At 43.2% G+C, this 26,222-nt stretch overlaps 1 protein-coding gene across 2 annotated transcripts in view; it reads left to right on the forward strand.

Annotated features, from left to right (window-relative positions):
- LOC117353503 (retinoic acid-induced protein 3-like) overlaps positions 1-19,503 on the forward strand; it is a 33,456-nt gene extending 13,953 nt beyond the window's left edge. For both annotated transcript variants that reach the window (XM_033929474.1, XM_033929475.1), the window contains exons 2-4: positions 2,693-3,660; positions 11,690-11,751; positions 17,801-19,503. In XM_033929474.1, coding sequence (XP_033785365.1) covers positions 2,739-3,660; positions 11,690-11,751; positions 17,801-17,893 — 1,077 coding nt within the window. In that variant the 5' untranslated portion in view covers positions 2,693-2,738 and the 3' untranslated portion in view covers positions 17,894-19,503. The remainder of the gene's footprint in view (positions 1-2,692; positions 3,661-11,689; positions 11,752-17,800) is intronic.
- The last annotated feature ends 6,719 nt before the right edge of the window (positions 19,504-26,222 follow it).

A 26,222-nucleotide genomic window follows, 5' to 3' on the forward strand; every position in this document is an offset into this window, starting at 1 on the left:
GGTATTACACACTGTACATTCCAAATTAAGGACCTCTTTCACTAAGCCACGGTAAAGGTGTCTACCATGGCCTGGAGTGTTAAATGTTCCAACGCTCATAGAAATTCTATGTGTTGGAACAGTGTCAGAGCATTTAGCGCTCCGGGCCACAGTAGAAACCTCAACCACAGCTTAGAAAAAGGGGGGGGGGGGGTTAAGTGTGTGGCACAGTGGTTAGAGCCACAGCTTCAGCACCCTGAGGTTGAGGGTTCAAATCCCATTCTGCTCCTTGTGATCCTGGGCAAGTCACCCAATCCCCCCTTGCCCCAGGTACATTAGATAGAGTATGAGCCCACCAGGATAGGTAGGGAAAAATGCTTGAGTACCTGAATGTAAAATCACATAGGCTATAAGTGGTATTATAAATGCTAAAAATAAATAAAAAAATGGAAAATAAGATGATTTTTTTCATTGAAAAGACTTAAAACATTTTTCAGTTAGCTCTCAGAGGCCAAGATCATCTTCCCAAGATCAAGACAGTAAGCTGTCCTGACCTGAGAAATGAGGTTTTGGTCTCTGACAGTTGATCAAAAATCTACTAAAATTAGTCCAATGAAAAGATATCACCTTAATTCTATATTCTATTTATATTTATTAACCTTTATAAACAAGGGTACTATACTATCCTGAATTTAAAAATAAAATTCTCTTTTCGCTTTTTATGTTCTGGCCATTCACTTCTCTGATTTCTGCTTTCCTCCGTCGTAAATCTCTTTCCAGGTTCTTTCTCTCCTCCTTTTCCTTTCGGCTTTCTTCAGTTTATTTTTCTATTTCTATGTCCAGATTTAACTGATCCTTACTAGTGCTGCCCGATTCAGGGAAAATTCGATTTGTTTCAGTTTTCTTGTACAATCAGGCATTTTTGAGTTTGTTTTTTTCAAACATCCTGGCAGGTTTTTTGTAGCCTTTTCACCCACCCCACCCCCTTTTCCCTCTCCAACCCCACGCTGGCACTGTGGTTTAAACAAAATAAACAAAACAGGACTTTTTCTCTCTCTGTTAGGTCTTAGCTCATGCTCACTGTCTAACACCAGCTCTGGCAGGATACACATTTCAAATCTGACCTATGTAATGGTTAAGGGACTGGAGGAGATGCCGTACAGTGAGAGATTAGAGAAACTGGGCCTCTTCTCCCTTGAAAAGAGGAGACTGAGAGGGGACATGATCAAAACGTTCAAGATAATGAAGAGAATAGACTTAGTATATAAAGACAGGTTGGTCACCTTCTCCAAGGTAGGGAGAACAAGAGGACACTCTAAAGTTGAAAGGAGATAGATTCCATACAAACGTAAGGAAGTTCTTCTTCACCCAGAGAGTGGTAGAAAACTAGAACGCTCTTCCGGAGGCTGTTATAGGGGAAAACACCCTCCAGGGATTCAAGACAAAGTTAGACAAGTTCCTGCTGAATTGGAACGTACGCAGGTAAGGCTAGTCTCAGCTAGGACACTGGTCTTTGACCTAAGGGCTGCCCCGTGAGCGGACTGCTGGGCACGATGGACCACCGGTCTGACCCAGCAGCAGCAATTCTTATGTTCTTAAATAGAAAATTATTATTTTTCTACCTTCCACTGCCATATCTAACATTTGGGGGGGGGGGGTATCTACCATCTCTCTCTCTTTCTGCCTTGTGCCCTGGGTCAAACCTCTCTATTCCCCTCCATGCAGCATCTTTCCCTTCCTCCCCTCCATTATCATATGCATTTGTGCAACCTTTCTTTCTCTCTCCCCATGCACCATCTCTCCCTGCCCTCCACCCTATGTCCAACATTTCTCCCTTTCTCCTCTCCATGCATGTCTCCCTCCCCTCCACCATATGCAGAATTTCTCCCTCTCACCCCTTTCTCTTTGTTTCATCTCTTCCTTTCTCTCCTCCACCCCAACAATTCATCCTCTTTTCTCTCTCTCCCCCTATGTGCAGCATGTTTCCTCCCCTCCCATCCCCCTGTGCCGCAGATTACCATCCCTCCCTCCAGTCCCCCTGTGCAGCAGCATCCCACTGATTATCCCACCATGAGACCTGACATACCTCAGAGGCCTCCTAAAGCAGCAGCGGTGGTGGACGGTCAGCAGTGGCATCACTCTGAACAGCCTGCCCCGCTAGGGCTTCCCTCTGCCACGTCATCAGTGAATGACTTGTGGATTTTAGATAAACAGACCACTAGTTAAAGGGGGGCATTATGTAGATCTCTCTTGGAAAGGAGAAGGGCTCTTCCTCTTATTAGTCATTTTTATTAGCCAGAGTAATAACAATAATATAATTATTTCTTGTCCTTTCATAGGGATGTCCTAGTGTCCTATTTCTTTACTCCGTCCTCAGTCTCTCTCTAAAATGCTCTAATTCCTAAATGTCTTGGAAGATACGTATTGAATACATTACCAAATTACTTCACTCAGAGATATATGCCCACTTCTGATCATTTAGATTTCTTTTTGTTACCTTTACAAATATTTGTTAGTTACATTTTAATTTTTGTACTTTTATTTTTTTATACAAATGACATGTAGTATGTATTTTTTTTTCCTATACAGTTAAAATGTGAGACTAAAATTAGTTCTTTTTACAATACACCTTGTGAATCCATACAAATTGGCTACATACTTTTTTCATGAGTCATCTAAAATTAACCATCCTATCTTTATGTCTTCCCCACAGGCTTTTCTGGAAGATTCTCCTGATCTGAGCTGCTCGCTTTAGCTTGATGGCTGGGTGCGGCAGTAACCTTGCATTAGACTATCGGTTCCTCTGTGACAGAAATGCAGCATGGGGTATCGTTCTGGAAACTCTGGCAGCCGCCGGCATTGTCACTACCATCTTCCTTCTGTTTGTCCTCTTTTGCCTCATCCCCCGCATCGCAAATTTTACAAAGCGCTCCATTGTCCCCATCCAAATAATTTTTCTGCTGGGAACTTTGGGAATCTTTGGCCTCACCTTTGCCTTCATCATCCAACTGAATGCTCAGACTTGCCCAACACGCTTCTTCCTTTTTGGAGTTCTCTTTGCCATATGCTTCTCCTGCCTCCTAGTCCACGCCTTCAAGCTGGTTGGCCTGGTAAGATGTAAACAAGGGATGAACGGGTGCCTGATGTTATTGGGTGTCTTTGCCCTGTCAATGGTCCAGGTCATCATTGCCATCATTTGGGTAGTAATTGAGCTGGCAAGGAACAAGATGCCATGCAATTTTCTTACCAACACTGATGATGAGTTCATTGAGCTCAATAAAAACTTTGTATATATTCTCATCTATGTCCTCTTCCTCATGGCTCTAACTTTTATTGTCTCCATGGTAACTTTCTGTGGGAGCAATGGCACCTGGAAGATACATGGAGTCCACATCTTCCTCACTATGTTTTTGTCCATATGCATCTGGATAGTCTGGATTGTCATGCTTTTACGAGGAAACAGGGATTTGCACCACGGCCATTGGTGGGATGATCCTGTCATATCTATCGCCCTAGTCTCCAATGGCTGGGTCTTCATTATCTTCTATCTAATTCCCGAGTTCATCCACCTCACACGGAATCCTGTTGAGCTCATAAAGGAATGTGCACCCACCCAACCCCATCTCCTTCGGCAGCCAGGTGGAGTAGAGAACCGTGTCTTTGGGCAAGATGACTGCCAAGGTAAAGTATCACTAAGAAATTCCCCCTCCCCTCTACCTGATTCAGCTATCAGAGGTTAGCCTTATCTTTTGGTTTTCTTTTTGAGCCTCCCTATTTCCCTACACCTTTAATGGCCCTTTAGGGTAGGGCCTCTCAGCTTCTGCAATTGGTTTCTGGTGCTCCTTGTCTGTAAATTTTAGGTATTCTAGCATAAAGTTACTAACATTTGAAATTTTGAAAGAAAGGGTTGCTTATTACCCAAGATTCTCTCTAGCTAATAATTGCAGTGAATTGGCTATTGTAAAGAATGGTTTCTGTTAGGGTCTGGGATGGGGGGTGGCCAGCTGAGGATATGATACAAGATGAGGATTAGGGTTGATGTGTTCTGTTTTGTTGTATTTTTTGCTGCTATGATTTTGTATTGATTGTTGGGAGTACATGTTTTTTTTTTAGAAATGGGATGGAATAAGCGGGTGGCTGAGTTTTAATCATGATGATTATTTATCATATTAATTATTCATTCACTCATTCATTATTTATTTATTGTGTTTGTGTATTGTGCCAATGCTATTTTATGTTATGTTAACCAGGTTTTCTATTCTGCCTTTACCTATTCAGTTCAAGGTCGGATTACATTACAAGAGGTCGGGTCAATTACCCAGGAAGTTACAATGCACAGATTGACATGGAAATTCAATAGGGTTGCTAGTATAGGTAGATCAGTACAACTATTAATACAGTTGGATCATAGTTACAGTGCCTCATACTAATTGCTGAACAATGTAATCATGCATTACATTAAAGTAACAAAAGTGAAAATGATCACTTAATAGGTAGGTCATATCCATCTGTCTGTGACCCTTTGCAATGATTAAACGACGGTAGGTTTTGTTTTTTTTTGTCATCCTCTGAGCTTTTGGGAGCTCCTTCCTGCTAAAATTTGAATTTCCCCAGTTTCAAGGTTGTCTGCAATGCCCATTGGCTGTCTGGCAGAGCCAACCAGGAGAGAGGGTAGCCAGGAATGCAGGAAGGGAGAGAGATCAAATACTAGATAAGTGTGGCAAGAAGAGGGACTTACTCTTGAAGAAAGAAGATGAAAGTTCCCACAGTGTAGAATTGTCTAGGACACAGCAGGTGTCCTAGACCACCAATCCTAAATGTGTACACTTGCTGGGAGTATGTCCTTTCAATGCTCTAATCTCTTCTACATCACTGTAGATCAGGGGTGTCAAAGTCCCTCCTCGAGGGCCACAATCCAGTTGGGTTTTTAGGATTTCCCCAATGAATATACATGAGATCTATTTGCGTGCACTGCTTTCACTGTATGTTAATAGATCTCATGCATATTCATTGGGAAATCCTGAAAATCCGACTGGATTGCGGCCCTCGAGGAGGGACTTAATTAGTCAAAACAAAATAGAAGGGGAAAACAATTGAAAAATTGGGAGCTCAAAGGAAAATGTCCAAACTTAACAAAGTACAGAAACTCCCTAACATATGCACAAGTTTCAAATATGCACATAAACTTTTCATAAACTCACTCTTAAGGAAAACATATGCTCAGAAACCTAGAGACTGCCTGGAGAATGCTCACCATATCCAGCCTCTCCATCCAGTCATCGCATATTTTGTAATTGATAACTTATTATCTCTTGAAAATGCGAACCCTGACTATTGTACACGTTCTCGTTATGGCGGTTTGAAGTCCATGAAAAAATATATCAGAGACCCGTTCTATCCTTTTTTGAATGTTTCCACCTTCTAGCATTGAGGTTCCCTGATACAGGGGCGAAACCATGAGAAATCACGTCGGAACCTTAAAATTGAGATGTGTGTTACAAATTTTTTTAAACATGTACAACAGTCAAGGTTCACATTTTCAAGAGATAATAAGTTATCAATTACAAAATATGTGATAATTGGATGGAGAGGCTGGATATGAGGAGTATTCTCTGGGTATGGTTTCCAGGTCTCTGAGCACTAGCTGCTCACGAACACAATCCATCAGGGTCTACCACTACTCCATCCCTATTCATGTTGTCTTTTGCAGTCCCGCTCCTGGAGCTTCAGGCGTGAACACAGAACAGAAATATTTGTTAAACAATTCAGCCTTTTCTTTAGCAGCTTCTACGTATTTCTCCCCTTCACTTTTGAGTTTCACAATGCCACTTTTGCACTTCTTCCTATCATTGATATATCTAAAAAATGTTTTGTCTCCCCATTTAACCGTATCAGCTATTTTTTCTTCCATTTGTAGCTTTGCTTTCCTGACAAATCTTTGAGTGGCAGCCAGTATGTAAATGAGGTCAAAGTTTCAGCAGCTTACCAATGGCAAAAAAACAAACCTCTCTTTACTTTTCCAGATATTTTTGCTTGTCTTCCTCTTTCTGCAATCTTTTGTAGTTTATGAACGCTAACCTTTTGTTCCATACCTACTAAGCTACTACTTTCATTTTTATTTTTAAACTTTATTAATTTTTTAAGCCAACAAAAGTACAGAACAATATATATAATCCACCACAGTAAGCACTTATAATCTGTTAATAATAATACATAAAGAATAACTCCCCTCCCTTCCCGTCTATAACCTGTAGACATAGAACATAAAAACCTCCCCCTACCCTGGATGTGTGTGTAATTCCACAAAAAACTAAAGATAAAAGACAATTATAACAAAGTAATAAATGACATCAATGGTCCCCAAATCAAATTAAACAATGTGCTATGCCCCAACATATCAGCATTCATTTTCTCATACCTGTAGCAGAGGCATAAATTTGCCCACCAAAAAGGAAAATTAAGGCGATCGCAATTTTTCCAATTACGAGTAACCATCTGTATGGCTACCCCAGTCATAATAAGGAGTAGCCGACTTTTATATCGGTCCAAAGGGATTTAAGTTGTAATAATGTCCCACATATAACTACATCATATGTCCATGGAATTGATGACTCCAGTACAGTGTTAATCTGCCCCCATATCGACTTCCAAAAACTAAGGGCACTTTTTACTAAGGTGCGCTAGCGGTTTTAGCACTAAACGCTAATGCCTCCATAGAGCTTGCGTTAGTATTTTTCATTTAGCGTGTGGTTAGCGTGCGCTAAAAACGCTAGCACACCTTAGTAAAAGGAGCCCTAAGTATTAAAGGACAGTAAAACAACAGATGGTCCAGTGTCCCAAAGTCAAGATGACAGTGCCAGCATCTGTTAAATTTAGAATGATCTAGCTTCTGTAGACGAACCGGGATCCAAAAAATCCTATGCAACAAGAAAAACCAAGTTTGTCTCAGAGGTGCTGACGCTGTACATCTTATCCTCCAAGACCAAATTTGTGGTCATTGAGTAGCAGAAATCCGCTGCTTAATCTCAATGCTCCAAATATCTCTCAAACTTGTTTTTGGTTTCTTATTCATATAGCCAGATATTAATTTATACCACTTGGCTGCCTGATGCCCCGGCAAATCTGTCTAGAAGCATAGGCCCGGCAAGCTATACTGATTTTTTTTTTAGATTTCGCCAATCAGGAAACCCTTTCTGACAGGCCTGCTTCGACTGCGGCCACTTGTAGAACCAAAGTGGTCTTCTTTTTCTCTTACTTTTACTTACTTGCCTCACAAAAATGTCTGTCACCCTTACAATAATGCCTTACAGTTTTGCCCACTGCATTTCTACTCCTTCCAGATGCTCCCATCCAGCAAATTCCTTGACGTAATCCCTCATCTGAACAAAGTTCATTTTTTTAAAAGTCTAGAACCTTTACTTTTGAATGATCCCTCTCTATACCCGTCTCAATATTAAACCGTACCATGCTTTCAATATATGTGGTTAAAGTTAACTGAATATCCCTATTAAGTGAACTTCTAGACAGAAATGAAAACCCTGTTATTCAAAAAATTTATCAAGAAATCATAACAAATCTCCATGTCTATCCCCACTCTTGTAAATTTCCCTTCAAAGTCTCAACCATGTAAACAGCACCCTAATTTGTAATTTTCCTGGAAATGTCCAGTTATCTTCTTTTGTAATCCGCCTAGAACTGGCGGAATAGAAGTCACTAATGTAATGTAATGTATTTATCCCAACTAGATTTAACAGCTTAGTGGGGCTACCCAGAGCTATTTTTAACAGACCAGTGGTAAATACTGTCATTATCTGGTTAAATCATAAATGTGCCCCAGACCACTCAGATAACCAGGCAGCAATCCCAAAATTTCAAAAGTAAGGATTTATCCAGGTAACTCCTGAAATTAACTAGAAAAATTATTTGTCCGGGTTTCGGAAAGCCCTAAACTCCTGCAGCGTCTGGAGGGCTTCTAACAAGCACGTGCGGATAATGTCATACACATCCACGCATGCTGGAAGCCCTCCAAACACGGCCTGGAGATCAAAAAAGATGTGCTTTTGGGGGGGGGGGGGGCAGGGCTGGGTGCAGAACAGAGCAGGGCATGGGGCCATGCATCCGGGTTTTCCCATCGGCAAATCTCATAACCCCAGGGAAAACTCACACAAGGGCACGTTAAGACCACTTTACTGCAGTCTAGTAAAAGGCCACTTCAGACGGAAGAGCTGGACCTATAGCTCTGCAATAACATGTTTGGTTTAAAGTCATACTACTAAATACAAGCAATCAAGCATGTATTTGTTCTCATCATAATAAATTCTCAGTGACCTTCTGAGGAGTGCCTGCCGCGGTTCAGAGGGGGGGTGGGTGATCACCATCGTAGCAGGAGAGATGAGCCATCTCTCCTGCTTCGATAGTTTCAGTAGGTAGTAAGCAGGTTGCTGGGGCTGCTGAGCTGCAGCGATCAGCTCAGCAGGCCCTTTTTTGGCACTTATACCTGTTTTGACTTGGTCTAAATCAAAATGTATAAGTGCCGACTAGATAACCTGCCTAAACTTTGGTTATACCTGCTGTACGCCTAGGTGTAGCTCGGCCCACCTCCCACCCTTTCCCCTCCTCTAAAAACACCTCTTTTTGCTCTATGCGTTTAGAGCAGGGGTCTCCAGAGTCCCTCCTCGAGGGCCAAATCCAGTCAGGTTTTTGGGATTTCCCCAATGAATATGCATTGAAAGCAGTACATGCACATAGATCTCATGCATATTCATTAGGAGACCCCTGGTTTAGAGGCAGGGGAAAGGCTTAAGCTGGTTTTAGATACGTCTAAAAACAGCTTTGATTATGGGTACTTGGACGATCAGGCTTTTTGATCGTCCAAGTACCCATTTAGGCCTTTTTTTTAGACGTTTGGAGGTTTTTTGGCCTTTAAAGTAGTCTACTGCTTAAAAGGTTCCCATCTTCTCCATTAGGTCATCAAAATATTTTTTTTTTTTTGTTTTTAGAAAATATAATTTAGCTTTATCAAAATTTAAACTTATCTTTTCGTTATGTCGATTCAGACTTCATTTCCACTGGAGACTGTTCTTTCCTCGACATGAATTCATGTTTCGCCTAATACTTGGTTGGATTTAGTGTGATTAATACAGTGCATGCGCGTTTAAAAAAATTGAGCCATAATATACGTCTGGTTTAAAGTCATAGCTTGTGTTTCCAAATCTGAGACCCCTGGAAAGGGGAGGACTACAAAAGGCCTGGGACTCTCACGTGGAAATGCTATCCTGATTTCACGTGAACATATTTGGCAGAATTCCTGCTGGTTCCAGTGAACATACAGGTGTAGTCCTGGTTTTATAGGGTTACCCTCCCCTTTTTCAGTATTATTTTGCTACTTAAGAAATAAAAAGTCACACCCATCCTTGCTATCTGTAAGAGACACACCTGTGTGGGTGTAGTACTGAGAACCTGAGGTCTAACCCTCTCGAGGAAAACCTGTATGTCACTTACACTTCCAGATATACGCCACTACGGGAGACCTAAATGAGATTCCCCACAGAAGCAGAGGCACAAATGGAAGCGGCCTCTGGCTCTGCAGATCCATTGCTCAGAAAGTACCCCAAGGAGAAGCTGAGTTACCAAAATTAGTCTTGGCAATAGAAGTGCCCTTCAATTTTCAGCTACTTAGCACCATTCCATGTGCGCTGCATCCTCACAAACACACAGATCTCGACGTGAGCACTTGTTAAGATTTGAAAGGAAGAGCAGCTATACCCAAATTAAGATTCTGAAGTATTTATTTACGTACAGTGGTGCCTCGCATAACGGACGCCTCGCACAGCGAACGCTGCGCACAACGAACTTCAGGTCTTGCTTCCTACAACGAACTTCGTTTCACACAACGAAGTCGCCCGAGCTGCATCGCTTAACTGCCCTCTCTCCGCCTGGCTCCCTGTGCAGTGGCGCTACATATTTTAAACCCCCCTGCCGCCGCTGCTGCATATTTTTAAGCCTCTGCCGCCACCGCATATTTTTAAACCTCTGCTGCAACTTTAATCTCACCCGCTCACTCGTAACTGGTGGTCTAGCAAATTTCCCAGCCAGAAGCGCAGACAGAGATCAAGAGCAAGCCTTCTGTGCTACTGCCTGGGCCTGCGCTGATCTCTGAATGGCTGCAGTCAGCTCTTGCGGGACTCACAAGAACTAACTGCAGCCATTCGGAGATCGGCATGGGCCCACACAGGCATGCAGAGGAATTGCTCCTGATCTCTGCGCTTCTGGCCTGTACGCCACTGGCTGGGAAAGATGGGAGAAATTAAAAAAGGTACCGAGGGGGGATGATTAAAAAGGTACTGGGGAGTATGTGGGGGGTGATTATAATACACAGCAAGGATCAACAAAACCTCTGTCTCCCCTCCCCTTCACATATATCCCCTCTATATCATGCTAACAGAATACCACAGTCACACATAGCAGGAATAGGGTTAGGGTAGTGCAACTAGGGCAACTGTCCCCCTTGGTCAAAGAGAGCCGTAAGCCTCTGCCTGGACTTTGCAGTCCCCAGTTGTGTCTAACACCAGCTCTAACAAGATAAATTTATCTTTTTTTATGTCATCTTAGCATATTTTATGCTACAGAACGAATTATTTTTTTTAACATGTATTGTTATGGGAAAACGCGTTTCACATAACGAACTTTTCGCATAACAAACTTGCTCCTGGAACCAATTAAGTTCGTTGTGTGAGGCACCACTGTATTCAATTTTCTATACCGTTCTCCCAGGGGAGCTCAGAACGGTTTACTTGAATTTATTCAGGTACTCAAGCATTTTTCCTTGTCTGTCCCGGTGGGCTCACAATCTATCTAATGTACTTGGGGCAATGGGGGGATTAAGTGACTTGCCCAGGGTCACAAGTAAATATGCTTATTTATTTAGTTATTCCTCTCCTCCCCCCCCCCCCCTTTTACAAAATTGTAGCTCAGTGTTTAGCGCTAGCCGTGGCGGTAACATCTCCGACGCTCATAGGAATTTTATGAGTGTCGGAGCTGTTACCGCCGCAGCCAGCGCTAAAAACCGTGCTACGGTTTCATAAAAGGGGGTTGTGTAAAAAATCTTTTATCCCACTCTCCACATCTAGGCAGCTTACAAAAAAAAAACACATATATACAAAATAAATACAAGGACACAAAGGGCTCCTTTTACTAAGGTGCGTTAGGGCCTTAACGCGCAGAATAGCGGGGGCTAAATTGCCACAGGCGCTAGACCTTAACGCCAGCATTGAGCTAGCATTATTCTAAAAGCGTACCGCATGGTTTAGCGCGCGGTAATTTTGTGCGTGCGCTAAAAACGCTAGTGCACCTTAGTAAAAGGAGCCCAAAGACTATAAACCAATATTATGGCTATATCAACGAAGTATCAAAATATCCAAAAGTTTGACCTGAAGTAAAGGCTTGCAGGAAGAAATGTTTTCAGTTGCTTTCGAAAAGTAAACAATGGCTGGCTCAAATGTAAACTCTGAGACAAGGTGGCTTTGGGCCTAGCAAGAATAAATAGGGAGTCTCTACCTTCTTCCAATCTAATATGCCCGAATGAAGGAGCATCAAGCAGGCATTCATCTATGGGCCTTGAGTTCATGTTGTTGTCTAGGTCTTAAGAATGGCAGCAGGACCCTCTGTGTCTCAGAACTCCATTCCCTGAATCTTTGTTTCTGTTCTTTAGATGAAGACTCTGGCCGGTGTTTTCCATCTTCCCAACCACGCTTCGATGCGCTACCAATGAAGGTAAGGGTGGGCTTGTTCTTGTATTCATGTTCATTTTGATCAGCGTTAAAAAAAAAAAAAAATTGCTGGATTATTTTGAATGAGGAAGCGATGCTGAGATCCTCTTTGGTTCAAGATCCTCAGGAGACAGGGCCCTGATTGAAAGGCTGCAACCCCATCTGATAATGGATTATAAACTGTGAATAAAGATCTGAAAATTCCCCCCAAAACATAAAAAATAATACATAAAGCCAGGGGTGGCCCTATAATGAGGCCAACTGAGGCAACATCTTGCTGCCAGCCAGCCTACCTGCTGGTTAGCTCTCTCTGCTGCTCCCCTTCCTGGCATCTAATGCTTTCACCTTTCTTCCCCCCAATCAGCATTTTATCCATTCCACACCTCTCCCCTCCCCATCTACCTTCAATTTGTCATAAAAGTTGCCAGATGGTGGTAGCAATTCACAGAGCTGCTGCCTGTCCTTCCGTCTTCTCTCCACTGAGGTCCGCTCCAGCGGCAACAGGAAGTTGTCAAAGAGAGTGGGCCGCAGTGGAGAGAAGACACAGGGACCGGCAGCAGGATAGCTCTGTGAATCGCTACCGCCGCCCGGCAACTTTTACAACAAATTGCCGGTTGGGGCGGAGAAGGGTGAAAGCGGAAAGCCTAATAGTTGGGGGTGCCCTTGTTCCACCCCCCATTTTGGATGCTCAGAGGGGGCGTCAGCTCAAGGAGGAGTGCGCGCAAGCTCATCCCTTTCCTCAGGCAGCAGATTGCCTTGAGCCACTCCTGCATGAAGCCTTATATGACACAGTGGCTCTACTAGGAAATGGGATATCTCCAGGTCAGGATATTAACATTTCATCATTATTTTATAAAAGGCTCTACCAGATATAGCACCTTTTGTAAAATAGGCATAGAGATGTGCAGGGGACACATGCATTTCATGTCACATACAGCCATGGTATTCATTTTTCAAACTTACATGTGCAGAAAAAAAAAGCGTGGTATAGGACAGGGGCTTGACACATGCAAGTACCTACATCTGCACATGTAAACATCTATTTTGCAACATATGTGTGTACCTGTCAGTGCTCACATAGATATGTGCCTCATTTTAAAACAATTATGCATGGGGAAGAGATTTTGTATTTAGCTCACGCCTTTTTCAGTAGTATTTCAGGTACAATAGTTATTAACATGGGAAGGCCCTTCCAGGAGTAGCAAGTATTACTCTATGAAAAGGATGCAAAAGATGGTAATTAATAGCTGCAGCTTAATTCTTAGTTTCAAGGAGAGCAGAAGGTGGTATTCAATGGCCTGAGCCATGAAACCCAGTCTTAATTATATTCCATTACCCTCCACACTCCAGCCACTAGGTGAATAATAGACATTAATTGTCTGAACACAAAATATGCTTATCACTTCAAATATCTAAAAAAAATTTCTTGTTACTTTTTCTTTTTTTCTGAATATCTTAATACATAATAATAATGGTGAATTTGAAAGCTCAGACCCAACAACCACACTCTAGTGAAAGATCACGGAGCCAGTTGTGAATGAGACCATCGTAACTAACCACTGTCTCATTCCACCGCATACAGACTTCATTTTCAAATGCTAATTAAATGCTAATTAAACAGCCTGTACTTATCTGAAGCGGTGGAGTTGCTGGGATGCGTCCCACAACTGCTCCGGTCTGATAACCAAAAGAAAATAGAAGATGCTGCTGTCTCAAACATCCCTCGACCCTTCAACTTGAGTTTCACGAATTGGAGCTTCTTCAGGAGGGGACACCGTTGGCGAGACTCCCACCCGAGCAGACTGGCAGCAAAGGAAAAGACGGCATCCCAGCAACTCCACCACTTCAGATAAGTACAGGCTGTTTAATTAGCATTTAATTAGGATTTGAAAGTGAAGTCTGTATGCGGTGGAATGAGACAGTGGTTAGCTATGATGGTCTCATTCACAACTGGCTCCGTGATCTTTCACTAGAGTGTGGTTGTTGGGTCTGAGCTTTCACATTCACCATTATGATTATGTATTAAGACATTCAGATAAGAAGAAAAAGTAAAAAGAAATTTATTTTTAGATATTTGAAGTGATAAGCATATTTTGTGTTAAGTTTGAGATCACTCAATCATAAAAGGGTTTCTCATTAATTATTTAAATTAATTGTCTGAAGTCATACAGGTGACCCACTGTAGACTAGAGGTCTGCACGGGAATGGGGATTGAGGGAATCCCATGGGTCCCGCGGGGGTCCCGCAAGAAACCCCCCCTAACCCACGGGACTCCCACGGGGACTCCCCTCTGGCCCACGGGACTCCCACGGGGACCCCCCTCTAGCCAACGGGACTCCCACGGGGATGGAAGGCTTTGGAAGTAGGGTTCATCCATATAATATAATGGACACGTCAGCCTTAGTAAAAGAGGAGATTTATAAGTTAATTACCTGAACAGAAAACAAAAAAAGGGTTCCACCAAAGAGATTCCACAAGGAAAACAGCAGCGCAAACACAAAAGAAACTGTGGAATTAATGATCCTGTCAGAAGTAATTGCTGCTTTTTATGGGGACGGGCGGGGATATAGGTAATTCCTTGCGGGGACGGGTGAGGACGGAAAGGATCCTGGCGGGGATGGGTGGGGATGGGTGGGATTTCTGTCCCCGTGCAACTCTCTACTGTAGACCTTCCGGGTGGGGATGGGTGGGATTTCTGTCCCCGTGCAACTCTCTACTGTAGACCTTCCAGGTCTACACAGTGATTTCATGAGATAGAATGAATTCTGCCATGCCCCCCACCCCCAAGCAGTGCACCACTATTGAGAAAGCTGCTTCCAGATATCCTGCCAAGGGATCCTAGCTGGTGCAGATGAAAGAAAGAGAAAGCAACCGGGCAGAAGACAAGAATTTAAATCCCCCCACACTTTGACTTCCAGTCCGTGCCCCTGGCTCTTCTGCCCAGCAGGATCTCGTGATAGGTCCATCCCAAACAAGTGGGCGTTGACAGGCTGTGTGCAAAACTCAAAAGAAGCCGATGTGGGACCATGTTATTAGTGGCTTCTCATACTGTGGGTCGGGCTGTAGCTTTTCGCTATCTCCAGAGTAAATTAGTACCTGAGGAAATGGAAGGACAAAAGGTTACATTATTTGTCCAAAGTCACAAGGAACGACAATGGAATTTGAGCCCTGGCCTCCTTAGTTCTTAGCCCACCACGCTAACCATTAGCACAATTGTCTCTTGAGTTACTGGTGGTAACCCCAGGTTGCTGGCATTTTCAGAAGTGTAAGAGCTAGAAAGGAAATTTCTTAAAGCACATGTGCTTTCCCATTGTTTAATGGGAAATGTTGTTTGGTGCCATCAACTCATCTTCAAGTCCTAGCGACTCAATGAACATCATCAAGTTTTCATGGCAGAATACAGAAGTAGATTGCTGGGCCTTTCTTCTGCACAGTATAAATTTGATGTTGTCACATTGAACGTGATCCTCTGCCTCCAACACTGGCCATCTGTTGCTGCTCAGATGGGTACATCGCTAGTCTGAAATTTCTGCTGATACCTGTCTGCCTTGGGAGGCCTACTGGTAGTGAAACTACCGACGACATAGCTGCCAGTTTTTCAGATTGGCACAGGCCCCAGTGGCACGACCAGCCCATGTACCCATGGCTGGAGTGATGGGAAATACACACATACATTTTCAGTCCCTCCCAACCCCCATTGAAATCTCTGTATTCTAGCCATCTACACATGAAAACAGTGGCTTTCTAAAATCAACCTTTGCATGTGTAGTCAATCTTCTACTATTTTGAGGCCCTCAGTATGTTTATCATAATCACAAAAGTAAAATAAAGCAGTTTCTTGATCATATGTCTCTTTAGCTATAAATTACAATGTTATTATTAAGACTTAGCCAAAAGAAAAGCTTTATAAACTATAAAGGGTTTTACCTCATGCAAAATTGTCATGTCTTTACTAAGACATTAACTATTTTTTCTGAGGCTCTCCAAGTACCTACAAATCCAAAATGTGGCCCTGCAAAGGGTCCGAGTTTGAGACCACTGATCTAGATGTAAATATGCATAGGTGTTTCTAGAACAGGGGTTCTCCACCCAGTCCTTGGGACACATCCAGAAGGTGAGGTTTTCAGGATTCCACCATGAATATGCATGAGATAGATTAGCATACAGTGGAGGTAGTGCATGTAAATGTATCTCACTTCAATGCATTTTGGGTATGCTGAGAACCTGACTGGTTGGGTGTAGCCCGAGAACTGGGTAACCCTTGTTCTAGAATGACTTCCTTAGGCAAACAAATAGGACAAAGAGCACTTTGAAGACTTTATTTCTTTTATTTCTTGATGGTAAATCCAACCTATAATGATGTATGTGTGTGTGTTCTGAGATCTTTTTACCTGGACGTCTATAAATGCAGTGCTGACCTCTCTCCAGTTATCTAATACCTCAACAGCAGTAGAGTTGTACTGGGTCTCCTGGTCTTAATGACTGGGGTTCCTGAGATCAAGCTGTTCTCTTTTCAATGACTGATGCCAAATAGCAGGTAGGAAGTTGTAAAATATGTGGCAAATTTTGAATGTCCTGATTTAGGCTTCCTCTTTCTGACCTGGGCATCCAAAACAAAATTGGGGCTTTGCATGCATTACATTAGTCCAGTAAAAGGATATTGCCTTACATTCATCCCTCGGTATCCATGAGGATTGGTTCCAGGACCCACGCAGATACCAAAATCCATAGATGCTCAAGTTCTCTTAAGAACCGCCTCCCATCCCCCCCTTTCAGCATGGACCGAAGCTCTCTCTCTCTCTCAGGGCCCCTGCACCCATTGTACCTCTGCAACCAGTCTTTGACCCTGGCTGCAGTACCAGGGGCAACCATACTCAAAGGCTGCATGTGGCCTTCACCAGACCTTTCCCTCTGATTCAGCCCGCCCAGGAAGTTGTGTCAGAAAGGTTGGGCCGGGTTGTAGGGAAAGGCCCAGTGTAGGCAGCCTTTAAGTAAGGCTGCCGCTGGCACTCTAGGGCCGAAGACAGGCTGCCAAGTTACATGGGGGTGGGGGAGAGAGAGTCACAGTCAGGTCCATGATTGATGGAACTTGTGGATACAGAGGGTCAACTGTATATTCTATTATGTATGACCCTTTATTTCTCACATCTCAAGTAAGCAATATGGGCAAAAAGAAATGGGAGATACATTAGGAAGATGCAGTCATTTGAAATGATACAGAATATGCCAAATGGCATGTCCTATCTTGTTCCATATTGTTATTAAAAGGGAGCAATCTATTGGACTGAAGTTTGGATGAAAATTATGCTGCTTGTGCTCACATACAAAGTTCTGATTTGGAAATCCACATAGAGAATGACAGAGACAAATTGGTCCTCGTCCCCGCAGGATCTATCTTCATTCCCGTGAGTTCTGTCCCTGTCCCTGTTCGAGGCTTATGAAGATGGGGACAGAGCATGCAGGGATGAGGCAGAGGCAGGGACAGAACTCACGGGGATGGTGATAGATTCCGTGGGGACAGGGACAAATATGACCCAGTGTCATTCTCTCTGTGGAAAGTTCTTTGCCAAGGGGTGTGGCCCAGCTCTTTGATTTCCTATTTGCTCTTTCATTGAAGTTGATCATTAATAACAGGAAGGATACTTCTTCCCTCTCTAAGGCACAATGGTGGAATATTGTTTATATCTATTATAAATAAGAACATGAGTATTCCACAATCAGTTCTTGATGTTATTTTCTTTACCCCGTGTTATTGTTTCTGTTACAATTATATTTAATAAAGGGAGTTGAACTGAAAATTGAATATTAGAAATTTATAAAAAAAATCCAAATTTCAGTTTTTCATTGTCATCAGTAGCTCATGAGATTTTTTTATGTAATGCGCTAGTAACAATGAGAATTCCTGAAAAGAAACAATTCTTAAAATAAAACAAAATCATAGGGGAAAAAAAGATGGCAATGCAAAACCATATCAAAATAAACCATTTTCAACTGCACGCCCCCTACTGGCTAGAGTCCTGCTTTCACGCTAACTCATTCCTTATCTCTTCCAGGACCTCGAAGACACCAAGGAGTTCACCATCCCTCGGCCCCACCCTGTCCCATGGGTCCAATATAGAACACATGACATCACGCTACCAAGCTGAGAGAAGGGAAACTCAGCACCTCCCTCCTGCCCCTCGCTCCTTCCCCATTCCCAGCTCAAGATGCCACTGTACAGAGACTCTCTCATCGTCCAGCTCACATTGTCTCATTCCCATCACAATGACCTGAAGTGCATCAGCAGCTGGCTCAGCTTCTAGCATTCCCATCAGCCTTGGTTTTGTACAGACACATGGAAGAAGACAGCAACATGGACACCAAATGAAAAACAGCAGAGTGTGATTCACATGGCTGGTTGGGCATTTCTGGTTTTGTACTTGGGCTTGACTGTTTTGAACATTCCTGGGGAACACAGTACCAGGATATATTGCCCATATGGGGCACAGTATACATAAATCTTGGACATGTAGAGCAGTATTTTATACACTGAAATAAGCACTGACAAATGTTAACACTCAGAAAGTACAATAATAAATATTCAGCTGGTGGTGATCAGCATTTTTTGGCCACCAGGAATGTTGTCTAGATATTCAGTGCTAGGCCATGGCTGGGTGTCAGCACTGAATATCTGGTTTTGTGTCTATCCCATATCTGGTTAAGTGCGATATTCAGCATTTAAGTGCCTACATGAAACTGGAAAAAAAAAATAGGTGGGAGTGGCCTACTGGTTAGAGCAGCCACCTCAGCACCATGAGGTTGTGAGTTTGATTCCCCACTGCAGCTCCATGTGAAGCTGGGCGTGTCACTTAAAGGAAAGGTATTGGGATTTGTATATAGCCCTTTTGTAGTTATACAACCACACTCAAAGTGGTTTGCATACTTCAAACATTTTCCAGATCTGTCCCGTGGGCTCAAAATCTATCTAATGAACCTGGGGGCAGTGGAGGATTAAGTGTCTTGCCCAGAGTCACAGGGACCAGTGCAAGGTTTGAGCCCATAACCTCAGGATGCTGAGGCTATAGTTCTAACCACTAAAACCACATTCTCCTCTTGCTCCAGGTACAAACTAAGGGGTCTTTTTTTATTAAGGTGTGCTAACCGATTTAGCGCGCACTAAATGCTAAGGCGCCCATAGAATATAATGGATGCATTAGCATTTAGCGTGCGCTAAATCGGTTTGCGCGCCTTAATAAAAGGACCCCTAAGTACCTGCCTAAAATAGGTAAACTGTTTTGATTGTGTAAAGCACACAAAAGAGAAGTATATCAAGCACCATCCCCCTTATGTGGTCCACCCCCTAGACCTCCCACAAAATGGCCGACTGTTAGTTTAGCAGTCTGTGGTGATAGTCAGCGGCATTAACTGGTTAGGTGCCCCTGAAAATCAGCGGATAGCCCCGCACAGGCAATTTAACCAGCCAAGAGCCTCTTCTGCTCCGTTAAGTCGCTTTGAAAATCGACCCCATAGTACCTCTTTTAATGCGTGACCCGTCAAATGAGCGCAGGACAATTACGTTCTGACAAGTGCATGCCCCGACAACTGTGCTCACGGACAAGTGCATGCATGGACAATTGCAGCGATGGATAGTATTTTGTGTTTTTGAGGGTTACAAAGTAACCCTCTATTTTGAGGGGGTGGGGGAACCCCCACCCCCACTACACTTTAAATATTCACTCGCTATCTAGTGTTAGGGTAAGGTTTATATCATGATTATAGGAACCCTAATCATGATATAAACCTTACCCTAACACGAAGGCCCTGATTTGCTGAGACTCCTCAGGCCCCGTCCCTTGGGAGGGGCTTGAGGGGCCTCCCAAGGGATGGGGGGGGTCTGAGGAGTCTCAGCAAATCAGGGCCTTCCAGATTCACAGGCCGCAATTGTCCTGCGCGCCCTTGGCCCGGCATGCAATCGTCAGCTCACATTTGTCGGAGCGCAATTGTCCTGCGCTCATTTGTCGGTGTACCCTTTTAATGTGATCTACAAGGGCTTTCCCGGGATCAGAGAACAGGCAGCCCGGGGGCATGCAAATGTGTCGATTGCTCTTGGCACATCCAAATTCAAACTTACTTTTGCCGAGAAGCAGGTGTGACTTTGCGGGAGGCAGATATATAAAGACATACACTCGCGCCTCTGATGCCTTTATAAGATGTTTCTCAGGATAGCATTCAAATGCCATGGTCAGCGTTTTCTTAAAACGTCAGCCTTGGTATGTAAATATTTTGCACGTATTCAACATCGCTAGGAGTATATCTGGATAGTGAATGGTGCAGAATATGAAATGAACCGCGATGAGCGCCGCTGACCGGCTGGATAGCAGCGATATCGAACCCGCTTTCCATAATCGCTAAACAGTTTCAGTTCGGACGGCCTTCTTACTGGCCTAAATTAATCAGAATAGCTCTACTAGGTAGGGACTGAATATCACTGATTACCTGTAGAATTAGGCAGAATGTTCACCTTCCGTCCCAGAACTATCCAGATAGAGACAGGGAGGTCAGTATGAACTTTCAATACAATATCTAGATAGTGCTGCTGAAAATTGCCAGAGTGCTTATTTATATAGGGCTGCTGCAATATGGATAACTGCTTTTGAATATTGGGCTATTAAGGAGGGAAGTTATTAAAGTGGGCTTTCCTTATGATGGGATAAGAACATAAGAACATAAGAAGTTGCCTCCGCTGAGGCAGACCATAGGTCCATCCTGCTCAGCGGTGCGCTCCCGCGGTGGCCCATCAAGCCCATTGCCTGAGCAGTGGTCTATATCTATCTATACCCTTCAATCCCTTTTTCTTCTAGGAATCTATCCAAACCTTCTTTGAAACCATTTAATGTGTTCCTGTCTACCACAGCCTCTGGAAGCGCGTTACATGTATCCACCACCCTCTGAGTGAAGAAGAACTTCCTAGCGTTTGTTCTAAACCTGTCCCCTTTCAGTTTCTCCGACCACAAGTCAGGGTCCTGTTTTATGCAGTGAGACCCCTATGCTAAAATAACCCCTCTTAACAGAAGTCCCCCATTGATAAATTCCCCTCTTAATGCTTCTCTTACCTAAGCACCCTGTTATAAATTTACCATTTTGGTTTAAGCTGGAGAATTTTGACTGACGTTGCTAGAGCCCAGCATTGTCAAACACACTAAGGGGTCCTTTTAGTAAGCTACGGTACAAACTGGCTTTAGCGTACCCTTGCACAGGTTTTCCCCCGTGCGCTAAGGCTATTTTTACTGCGGCCATAAAAATGGCATTTTTCTTTTTTTCTGTATTAGTGGCCATGCGCTGTTGCTATTAGCACGCAGCCACATGGGCACTTCCTGCACTCATGTTGTAGGTGTTAAGGGCTCGTGTGCTATTCCAGTGCTAATGTAGATACACTAATTAGTGCAGGAATGCTCACACTCCACCTCCCCAAACATTCCCCCTCAAAATAAAAATTAATGTTATTTTTCGTATTGATTCGACAGCTACTACAGGACACGAGTGCGTCCCACAGACAGGGTAAGTGCTTACCATAGTTTAGTAAAAGGGTCTCTAAACCAGAGTTCTTAGCCAAGAGCTTATCTTTGAATATACACTATTGGCCTCTCTTACAATGCCACACTAGCGGCCCTGAAGCCCATAGAGATTTAAAGGGCTTCGGGGCTGTTGCCACGTGACTTTGTAAAAGAGGCCGTATATGTTTTCTGTGTGTGTGTGTAAGCTTCTTGTTAATTCAACTAGTAGATAAAGAAAATCATTAAGATTCCCTTATTTTATTGTAATTTCTATTTATTTATAAATAATCTAGGTTATAAAATTGCCTGTCTCCATATATTTCATAGGATCTGTTGTTCTATTCAAAAAAAAAAATCAATAAAACTTAAAAAAACTTTCAGAAGCAGCTGTAGCTCCAAAGCATCAAAGTTCATTTGTAATTTATATGCACAAAACTAACATACATTATCACTTATGGAGATATTCTATAACCGGCGCCAAAACTTAGATGCTGGTAGCCACCCTATCAGCGCCTAAGTTAATTGACAAACGCCGTCAGAAACAGTGAAACCCCCCCGATGTTCAAGCTCCTACCAGCACCTAAATAAAAGGCACCAGAATCTATGTAAGAACCTGTGTAGGCATTTTCCAGTGCCTAACGCCACTATGGGCGTGGCTAACACCCGGAAGTGGCGTTAAGCACCAGAAAGCACCTACGTAGGCCTGATTCATGACATAGATAGGCACCTGAAATGTAGGCCTGTAAAACCCTGGCTGGAGACACAATTCTGCATATGACGCCATCACGATTGACATGTAACCAGCAGCTGCTTTTTAGGCAGTCGTTGATAGCGGCGCCATATACAGAATCCCTCTGTTAGTGAAGTTGAAATGTAAGGTACAGAGTCCAAAAATATCCCATTTCAACTTCTTAATTACATTGGTCAGTGCCCGGCCCCAATTCAAACATAAAAATAAATTATTAAGTGTTTGAACACTCCTTCTTGGTCCCTTTCACTATTATGAATAGAAGTGCTGCTGAACTGATCCTGATAAACTCACGGCTCCTATTACTAAGGTGCACTAATGGATTTAGCACATGGTAATGATTAGCGCATGCTAAACACTAAGGGCTAGATTCACTAACCTCCTTTGCGTGGCCGATCCATGCAGGCCCGACCAATTTACAAAACAAAAAAATTTAAATGAGGGCGATCAGAGGAACGCCCCCCTCCAACCGCACGGATCGCTAGTGTGCAATCTCGACGCATGCACAGACCATCTGTAAATGGTCTCCGCATGCATCTAAAAGCCGTCTAGAGCTGTGACTTTTTTTTTTTAAACTTTTACTAGCCCAGCGAGCTTTAAACTCACGGGCTAAAACCATTGGCTCACTATGCGGGGAAGGGCAGGAGTTGGGACAGCAGGAGAGATTCGGGGCAAAAGCAGGGCGATGAGTCAAGGCAGCAGGCAGGAGATAGCAAGAGATCGGGGCAGAGAAGCAGGGCAGAGAACAGGGCGGCAGAAGGTAGGGCAGTCGGAAAAGACCTCAGCGACTGGTCCTCAGCAGTCGCTTATTTTGGATCGGCCAGTCCAGTCGCTGTTGCTTTTTTTATTTTAGCAAATCGCTTCCTGTCTGCATTTGAATGCCGTTCCCCCTCATTTGCATGCGTGGATCGGAGGATGATCGGGATAGAGGTTAGTGAATCGGGTCGGAGGGAAATCGGGTCACAAAGGGCTCATGAACCGATCAGTTTGCTTAGTGAATCTAGCCCAAAGAAACCTATAGGAATAAAATGGGCTTCTTAGCATTTAGAGCGCACCAAGGAACTCATTTTCAAAAAAGAAAAATGTCTAATAAGTGGCCTAGAGGGGCAGGTAGACATTTTTCTTGGCAAACCCTTCCAATTTGCTATTTTCAAAACCTATTTTCTAGACAGATTCCTATGCTGTTCATCTGCAATTCATCTAAATCTTAATGGGGCATTTTAGAGGCAAAGTGTAGGTGGAACTAGGGTGGGTGTTTTCATGCCATAATCGAACATTTAAGAATAAGTCCAGGGCACAATTTGGAGGACGTCCGAGGCTAGACCTGTTTTAACAACAAATAAATGCCAAAAAGATGTCCAAACTGACCAGATGATCACTGGAGGGATGTAAGCATTACCCCTCACACTCCCCCAGTGGTCACCGACCCCTCTCACCCCCCAAAGATGTGAATGAAATAGTACATACCTGCCTGTATGACAGCTTCAGATGTTACATAGTAACATAGTAGATGACGGCAGATAAAGACCCGAATGGCCCATCCAGTCTGCCCAACCTGATTCAATTTAAATTTTTTTAATTTTTTCTTCTTAGTTATTTCTGGGCAACAATCCAAAGCTTTACCCTGTACTGTGCTTGGGTTCCAACTGCCAAAATCTCAGTTAAGACTTACTCCAGCCCATCTACACCCTCCCAGCCATTGAAGCCCTCCCCTGCCCATCCTCCACCAAATGGCCATACACAGACACAGACCGTGCAAGTCTGCCCAGTACTGGCCTAGTTCAATATTTAATATTATTTTCTGATTCTAAATCTTGTTTGTTCATCCCATGCTTCTTTGAACTCAGTCAACATTTTCCTCTCCACCACCTCTCTTGGGAGCGCATTCCAGGCATCCACCACCCTCTCCGTAAAGTAGAATTTCCTAACATTGCCCCTGAATCTACCACCTCTCAACCTCAAATTATGTCCTCTGGTTTTACCATTTTCCTTTCTCTGGAAAAGATTTTGTTCTACGTTAATACCCTTCAAGTATTTGAACGTCTGAATCATATCTCCCCTGTCTCTCCTTTCCTCTAGCGTATACATATTCAGGGCTTCCAGTCTCTCCTCATACATCTTCTGGCGCAAGCCTCCTATCATTTTCGTCGCCCTCCTCTGGACCGCCTCAAGTCTTCTTACGTCTTTCGCCAGATATGGTCTCCAAAACTGAACACAATACTTCAAGTGGGCCTTACCATTGACCTGTACAGGGGCATCAACACCTTCTTCCTTCTACTGACTACGCCTCTCTTTATACAACCAAGCATCCTTCTGGCAGCAGCCACTGCCTTGTCACACTGTTTTTTCGCCTTTAGATCTTCGGACACTATAACCCCAAGGTCCCTCTCTCCGTCCATGCATATCAGATTCTCTCCTCCCAGCATATACGGTTCCTTCCTATTATTAATCCCCAAATGCATTACTCTGCATTTCTTTGCATTGAATTTTAGTTGCCAAACATTAGACCATTCCTCTAACTTTTGCAGATCCTCTTTCATCTTTTCCACTCCCTCTTCGGTGTCTACTCTGTTACAAATCTTGGTATCATCTGTAAAAAGGCACACTTTTCCTTCTAACCCTTCAGCAATGTCACTCACAAACATATTGAACAGGATTGGCCCCAGCACTGAACCCTGAGGGACTCCACTAGTCACCTTTCCTTTCTTCGAGCGACTTCCATTAACCATCGCCCAATCAAAAAATTCAATCAGGTTTGTTTGGCACGATTTACCTTTTGTAAAGCCATGTTGCCTCGGATCCTGTAACCCATTAGATTCTAGTAGGGCAGCAAGCAGGTTTCTGCAGTAGCCTGGTTTAGTGAACCATAAAGATGGAGACTCTCACTACACTTATGGTGGAATTTGTGAGCCTTCCAAACCCCATCCTAATCCCACTGTACCAGCTCGTAGGTGTCACCTGCAAGAATGAGGGCTATGGTGTAGTGACCATAGTTGGGCCTAGTGGGTTTTGGAGGGCTCACCATACAATATAAGGGGGCTATGGTGAGATGTGTTCTTGGGACTTTTTATGAGGCTTACTGCAGTGCCCCCTAGGTGCCCCACTGCTCTGCTGGGATGTCTATGTGAATTCCACAGTTATCAATAAAATCCACTGACAATGGACTAGTGCTACCAAACTCGTATAGATATATTTTATTATTTTACCCTATTTTTAATTTTCTTAACTAGGTGGGGGAAAAAAAGCCTCAAACACAGAGCGATAGCACCATCTGGTGTCAGAATGTGATACATCACAGAGCTCCTGATCTAGGTAATCATTGGCATAACCCCCCCCCCCACACACACACACACACACACACCTTCCCTAAAGTCATTAAAAGTTTCTCTGTTTCTTTTTAACTTTTTTTTTTTTTTAATTTTCATGCATTTTTTAAAAATTCTTTATTTATATTTTAAACTTTTGACATACTTATCAATTAAATAAAGAAAAAAATACAATGCAAACAGAAATATTCCTAGCTTGTGTTAACTTCTTGGGGAAAGATTAAACAATGAAATAATAAATCACAGAGCATAATTAGTCCTCAATAACTGGATGAGGAGCTGCAGTTAGGCTGAAAAACTAACAGGTACCTCTTTAATAAAGAAAAATAAGATGGAGCTAACAGGTGTCAGAACGTATCCTCTCTGAGCTTTTACTTGGATGTAACAGGTTCACGTAGTAGTTACAGGCTGCCCTTGGGCAGAGATAAATCTAGACATCTGCTGTGGTTCATAGAAAATGTATCGACTATCTTTATAGACCATAATGCATTTACAGGCATACCTCAAGACAAATGTAGCACCAAACTGCAATGCCTGGGGTCTCAATATGAGAAATTGTTTCCTTCTCTTCTATGTGGAATGAGATACATCAGTGTACATTTTTATCAACACAACTAGTATACTACATCTAAAGCATTAAAAAAAAGAGGAAATAAATAAATATAATTTTTTTTCTACCTGTTGTCTGGTTTCTGCTTTCCTCATCTTCTCATTCAATTCTTTCCATCCACTGTCTGCTTCTCTCAGCGTCTTCCATTTGCTGTATTACTGTACTTCTCCCTTCACACACACACACCCCAATTGATCTGGCACCCATCTTCTTCCCTCTGCTGTCCCCATAGTCTGGACTCTCTGTCTTCTTCCATTC

The sequence above is a fragment of the Geotrypetes seraphini genome, chromosome 2 (genome assembly GCF_902459505.1).
Source record: "Geotrypetes seraphini chromosome 2, aGeoSer1.1, whole genome shotgun sequence".
NCBI classification, from domain to species: Eukaryota; Metazoa; Chordata; class Amphibia; order Gymnophiona; family Dermophiidae; genus Geotrypetes; species Geotrypetes seraphini.